Raw genomic sequence first — 6,856 nt, forward strand, 5'->3', positions numbered from 1 at the left:
GTTACAGTTGTGTGTGTGAGGTTGTGTGTGAGGTTGTGTGTGAGGTTGTGTGTGAGAAACAGATTAAAGAAGATGACAGTATCTCACCTGTACAGCGCCCAGACTAAGGTTCCAGCCACCAACCGAGTCTCCCCCAGGACTCCTCACCGAGGTGGGGGTGAGAGCGTCAGCAGAGGGGACCTGGGCTGGAGCTAACGCTGGAGGTGTGTTTGTGGGAGGGCCAGAAGCCACATGTGGGAGTATGACAGGCAGCGTGTGTGTTCCCTCCTCCAGGGGAGTATCCTGCGACCCTCCCAGGAGAGAGGATGAATTGGACAGGGGGGGAGCCGATCCCGACACATAGCTAGGTGCCGGGCTGCTCTCTCCTGAGGCGCTCTGCGGGGGATGTGTGTTTGAGTGCTTCTTTCTGCGCAGGGTGTCTATCCAGCTGGAGCTGTGTCTGGAGGCAAAGTTGGCCAGGGCCAGGGAGGACAGTCTCATGTTCTTCCCAGAGGTGATGAGCTCCCCAAAGCCCTCCTGGTGGGCAAAGGCATATCCTGACCTCCTGGACCCGCCCCTTGCCCCCAGACGACCCTCAGGCACGCCCCCGACCCCGCCCCTGACTCCTCCCATGCATCGACCCGCTGGCTTCCTCGTCTTCTGATGCACCAGCTGGGTGTAACGCACCTGGAGGGGGGAGAGGGGGGAGGGCGAGGGAGGAGGGAGAGCAGGGGAGGTAGAGGGGGAGGGAGAGGGAAGAGGGGGGAAAGGGAGAGGTCGAGGGAGAGGGTAGAGAGTACACAGAGGAGTGTTATTTCTTAGTATAAAGGGATATGTAGCGTTTAATACTGGTGACCGGTATCCTGGGACTTCCTGAACAAGCTCCTTCCCGTTTCGGGAAAAAAATATTGACGGGTCCTGTAGACCAATAATTTAAAAATGTTATGCAGCACTAATGCAAAAATAGTAAATATGCACGATAGCTGCATGCATGAACCGAACATATCGACTCCCTGGTTTCACAACCTACACTAGACCAGTCATCACAACGCTAGCAGCCAACCATATTTAGCCTATAGGCCTGCTCAACATAGTCCTCAATAGAATACATCACTTACATGCATGACTTCAATAAACTGCATTGCTGACTATCATGTGTAGGCTACACGCGACCTGTTGACACAGTTACTGAAGGCAATCTCCATCTCACATTCACAAAGCTCCAGCCATACTCACTGTTAACAAAATGGTAGGTACATTGTGTCCACAAATGCCCTCGAGGAAATAGACATTTGCAACATTGTTCCATGATGTTACAATAACAAAAAGGAGTAGACAGGCTGGACTAGTCAGACTGGCAGGGATTTGATCAACCGCTGTGCTGTCCTACACTACTAGGCCTATTTCCTTGTCTGTTTGTTTAGTGGAACATCTGATATGTTCCCTGTGACAAAGTGACCACAATGAGCAGGTTATGATAAACCAAAACCTTCTGAATCCCCCTGATAGCCAGGTCCAGGTTATAAACCACAACCTTCTGAATCCCCCTGATAGCCAGGTCCAGGTTATAAACCACAACCTTCTGAATCCCCCTGATAGCCAGGTCCAGGTTATAAACCACAACCTTCTGAATCCCCCTGATAGCCAGGTCCAGGTCATAAACCACAACCTTCTGAATCCCCCTGATAGCCAGGTCCAGGTTATAAACCACAACCTTCTGAATCCCCCTGATAGCCAGGTCCAGGTTATAAACCACAACCTTCTGAATCCCCTGATAGCCAGGTCCAGGTTATAAACCACAACCTTCTGAATCCCCCTGATAGCCAGGTCCAGGTCATAAACCACAACCTTCTGAATCCCCTGATAGCCAGGTCCAGGTCATAAACCACAACCTTCTGAATCCCCTGATAGCCAGGTCATAAACCACAACCTTCTGAATCCCCCTGATAGCCAGGTCCAGGTTATAAACCACAACCTTCTGAATCCCCCTGATAGCCAGGTCCAGGTTATAAACCACAACCTTCTGAATCCCCCTGATAGCCAGGTCCAGGTTATAAACCACAACCTTCTGAATCCCCCTGATAGCCAGGTCCAGGTTATAAACCACAACCTTCTGAATCCCCCTGATAGCCAGGTCCAGGTTATAAACCACAACCTTCTGAATCCCCCTGGTAGCCAGGTCCAGGTCATAAACCACAACCTTCTGAATCCCCCTGATAGCCAGGTCCAGTTATAAACCACAACCTTCTGAATCCCCCTGATAGCCAGGTCATAAACCACAACCTTCTGAATCCCCCTGATAGCCAGGTCCAGTTATAAACCACAACCTTCTGAATCCCCCTGACAGCCAGGTCCAGGTTATAAACCACAACCTTCTGAATCCCCCTGATAGCCAGGTCCAGGTCATAAACCACAACCTTCTGAATCCCCCTGATAGCCAGGTCCAGGTTATAAACCACAACCTTCTGAATCCCCCTGATAGCCAGGTCCAGGTCATAAACCACAACCTTCTGAATCCCCCTGATAGCCAGGTCCAGGTTATAAACCAATCCCCCTGATAGCCAGGTCCAGGTTATAAACCACAACCTTCTGAATCCCCCTGATAGCCAGGTCCAGGTCATAAACCACAACCTTCTGAATCCCCCTGATAGCCAGGTCCAGGTCATAAACCACAACCTTCTGAATCCCCCTGATAGCCAGGCCCAGGTCATAAACCACAACCTTCTGAATCCCCCTGATAGCCAGGTCCAGGTCATAAACCACAACCTTCTGATTCCCCCTGATAGCCAGGTCCAGGTTATAAACCACAACCTTCTGAATCCCCTGATAGCCAGGTCCAGGTCATAAACCACAACCTTCTGAATCCCCCTGATAGACAGGTCCAGGTCATAAACCATAACCTTCTGAATCCCCCTGATAGCCAGGTCCAGGTCATAAACCACAACCTTCTGAATCCCCCTGATAGCCAGGTCCAGGTCATAAACCACAACCTTCTGAATCCCCCTGATAGCCAGGTCCAGGTCATAAACCACAACCTTCTGAATCCCCCTGATAGCCAGGTCCAGGTTATAAACCACAACCTTCTGAATCCCCCTGATAGCCACGTCCAGGTCATAAACCATAACCTTCTGAATCCCCCTGATAGCCAGGTCCAGGTCATAAACCACAACCTTCTGAATCCCCCTGATAGCCAGGTCCAGGTCATAAACCACAACATTCTGAATCCCCCTGATAGCCAGGTCCAGGTTATAAACCACAACCTTCTGAATCCCCCTGATAGCCAGGTCCAGGTCATAAACCACAACCTTCTGACTCCCCCTGATAGCCAGGTCCAGGTTATAAACCACAACCTTCTGAATCCCCCTGATAGCCAGGTCCAGGTTATAAACCACAACCTTCTGAATCCCCCTGATAGCCAGGTCCAGGTCATAAACCACAACCTTCTGAATCCCCCTGATAGCCAGGTCCAGGTCATAAACCACAACCTTCTGAATCCCCCTGATAGCCAGGTCCAGGTTATAAACCACAACCTTCTGAATCCCCCTGATAGCCAGGTCCAGGTCATAAACCACAACCTTCTGAATCCCCCTGATAGCCAGGTCCAGGTTATAAACCACAACCTTCTGAATCCCCCTGATAGCCAGGTCCAGTTATAAACCACAACCTTCTGAATCCCCCTGATAGCCAGGTCATAAACCACAACCTTCTGAATCCCCCTGATAGCCAGGTCCAGGTTATAAACCACAACCTTCTGAATCCCCCTGATAGCCAGGTCCAGGTCATAAACCACAACCTTCTGAATCCCCCTGATAGCCAGGTCCAGGTCATAAACCACAACCTTCTGAATCCCCCTGATAGCCAGGTCCAGGTCATAAACCACAACCTTCTGAATCCCCTGATAGCCAGGTCCAGGTTATAAACCACAACCTTCTGAATCCCCTGATAGCCAGGTCCAGGTTATAAACCACAACCTTCTGAATCCCCTGATAGCCAGGTCATAAACCACAACCTTCTGAATCCCCCTGATAGCCAGGTCATAAACCACAACCTTCTGAATCCCCCTGATAGCCAGGTCATAAACCACAACCTTCTGAATCCCCCTGATAGCCAGGTCCAGGTCATAAACCACAACCTTCTGAATCCCCCTGATAGCCAGGTCCAGGTTATAAACCACAACCTTCTGAATCCCCCTGATAGCCAGGTCCAGGTTATAAACCACAACCTTCTGAATCCCCCTGATAGCCAGGTCCAGGTCATAAACCACAACCTTCTGAATCCCCTGATAGCCAGGTCATAAACCACAACCTTCTGAATCCCCTGATAGCCAGGTCCAGGTTATAAACCACAACCTTCTGAATCCCCCTGATAGCCAGGTCCAGGTCATAAACCACAACCTTCTGAATCCCCCTGATAGCCAGGTCCAGGTCATAAACCACAACCTTCTGAATCCCCTGATAGCCAGGTCATAAACCACAACCTTCTGAATCCCCTGATAGCCAGGTTCAGGTTATAAACCACAACCTTCTGAATCCCCCTGATAGCCAGGTCCAGGGGGAGTGAAAAGAGCCAACAAGCTGGCTGGCATCTTTCAGTCAAAGTTATGGGTAAGCTAAAACAAATAAAATTTTCACTAGCCTATGGGCTAATAACCGAATCATATTTTACGCCTACATTTAGGCTACATCAACACATTTTGTGGTGACTTTGACGGAACTTTGAGTTGAGTAAATTGTGACAAATACAACAAGAAACCATTAGTTTCCTGTCTGTATTTCTCCATTTACAGTGGTATAATCAAAGATTTTTTATAACTAAACCAAAATAGACCACATCCTGTCTTTCCAATTGAAACAAATGAGTCATAGTGGGCAGAACAAGCAAAATGGTGGGCAGAGCCAAGCACAAGCTAGCGAGATCCTATTAGCTCGTTCTAGCATACATCTGCATATTTCCATTAGGAAACGCCTACTCTGTGGAGTGAGCGTGTGCAATAACTCAATTAGCCTTTGCATTCCTTCTAAACAATGCCCTTTTTTACAACTTTGGCAAAGGTTCAAATCTACAAAATGTAGTCCACTCTGTTCATAACAGATTTTAGTTTTGGGGACAGAAAACTGTATTGAGGTCAAAAGTTTCCCCGATGAGAAAATGTGCAGAATGTTGGCCAAAATCCATCTCCTTCCATCTTCTCCCACTGTCAACCACTGTGGGAGAAGAACGCCAATCGGATGCTTCACATTTACAGATCCTGTGAAATATCTGTCTCATTGTTCTATCTGTGGTATAATTATGTCAGATTTATTTCAGGACGGTTGCAATATTCGCAGGATGTGTAGAACGTGTAGAATGTTTTCGGACAATATTAAACCCTAGTGATAATGACGTATTATAAGGTGATAGGGACAGCTGTTCTAGAGGGCATTAAGGTATATTCATGTCTGTAGGATAGACACAGACTCGATCTGAGTCAATATTTACAGAGAAGAGATGTGATGGGATACAGAGAGCGGTGGCGTACGCACAAACAGTTAATCATTGGTAGAGTTAGGGGACATTGGAGTGATTTCAGTCACAGCAATGAAGAGACAAACAGACAGAATCACAATAGTATAGATAGAAGACAGGAGGCATGGCTGACAGACTGAAAGTTAGACTGAAAGTCAGACTGAAAGTTAGACTGAAGGTCAGACTGAAGGCCAGACTGAAGGTCACACTGAAAATCAGATTGAAGGTCAGACAAAATGTCACAATGAAAGTCAGATAAAAGGTCAGACTGAAGAACATACTGAAGGTCAGACTGAAGAACATACTGAAGGTCAGACTGAAGGAAATACGGAAGGTCAGACTGAAGGTCAGACTGAAGAACATACTGAAGGTCAGACTGAAGGAAATACTGAAGTTCAGACTGAAGAACATACTGAAGAACATACTGAAGGTCAGACTGAAGAACATACTGAAGGTCAGACTGAATAACATACTGAAGGTCAGACTGAATAACATACTGAAGGTCAGATTGAAGAACATACTGAAGGTCAGACTGAAGAACATACTGAAGGTCAGACTGAAGAACATACTGAAGGTCAGACTGAAGAACATACTGAAGGTCAGACTGAAGGAAATACTGAAGGTCAGACTGAAGAACATACTGAAGGTCAGACTGAAGAAAATACTGAAGGTCAGACTGAAGAACATACTGAAGATCAGACTGAAGAACATACTGAAGGTCAGACTGAAGAACATTCTGAAGGTCAGACTGAAGAACATACTGAAGGTCAGACTGAAGGAAATACTGAAAGTCAGACTGAAGACCATACTGAAGGTCAGACTGAAAGTCCCACTGAAAGTAAGATTGAAAGTCAGATTGAAGGTCAGACAGAATATCATATTGAAGGTCACATTGAAGGTCATACTAAAGGTCAAACTGAAAATCAGATTGAAGGTCAAACTGAAAATCAGTTTTGAAGGCCAGACTGAAGGTCAGACTGAAGGCCAGACTGAAGATCAGACTGAAGGCCAGACTGAAGGACAGACTGAAGGCCAGACTGAAGGTCAGACTGAAGGCCAGACTGAAGGCCAGACTGAAGGACAGACTGAAGGCCAGACTGATGTTGATGAGCACTGAAAGACTTTGAGACAGGAACAGAGGATCATAAACAAGTGGTCATGAACCAGCATCCTTTCTTCATCTCTTCCACTGATTTCACATGACTGAATTACTATTTTATTTGACCTTTATTTTACCAGGCAGGTCAACTAAGAACAAATACTTATTTACAATGACAGCCTGGCAATTGGTGAATGCTATCTGGAGTTAAACTCCTGTTTTCACCTATCCAATGTGTTAGTGAGTAGGATCAGTGATTAGGATCAGTGAGTA

At 47.0% G+C, this 6,856-nt stretch overlaps 1 protein-coding gene across 2 annotated transcripts in view; it reads right to left on the reverse strand.

The window, feature by feature from the left end:
* LOC139572756 (phospholipid-transporting ATPase ID-like) overlaps positions 1-6,856 on the reverse strand; it is a 110,669-nt gene that overhangs the window by 1,774 nt on the left and 102,039 nt on the right. For both annotated transcript variants that reach the window (XM_071395508.1, XM_071395507.1), the window contains one exon: positions 88-666. In XM_071395508.1, coding sequence (XP_071251609.1) covers positions 88-666 — 579 coding nt within the window. The remainder of the gene's footprint in view (positions 1-87; positions 667-6,856) is intronic.

This window comes from Salvelinus alpinus, chromosome 4 (genome assembly GCF_045679555.1).
Source record: "Salvelinus alpinus chromosome 4, SLU_Salpinus.1, whole genome shotgun sequence".
In the NCBI taxonomy this organism is placed as follows: domain Eukaryota; kingdom Metazoa; phylum Chordata; class Actinopteri; order Salmoniformes; family Salmonidae; genus Salvelinus; species Salvelinus alpinus.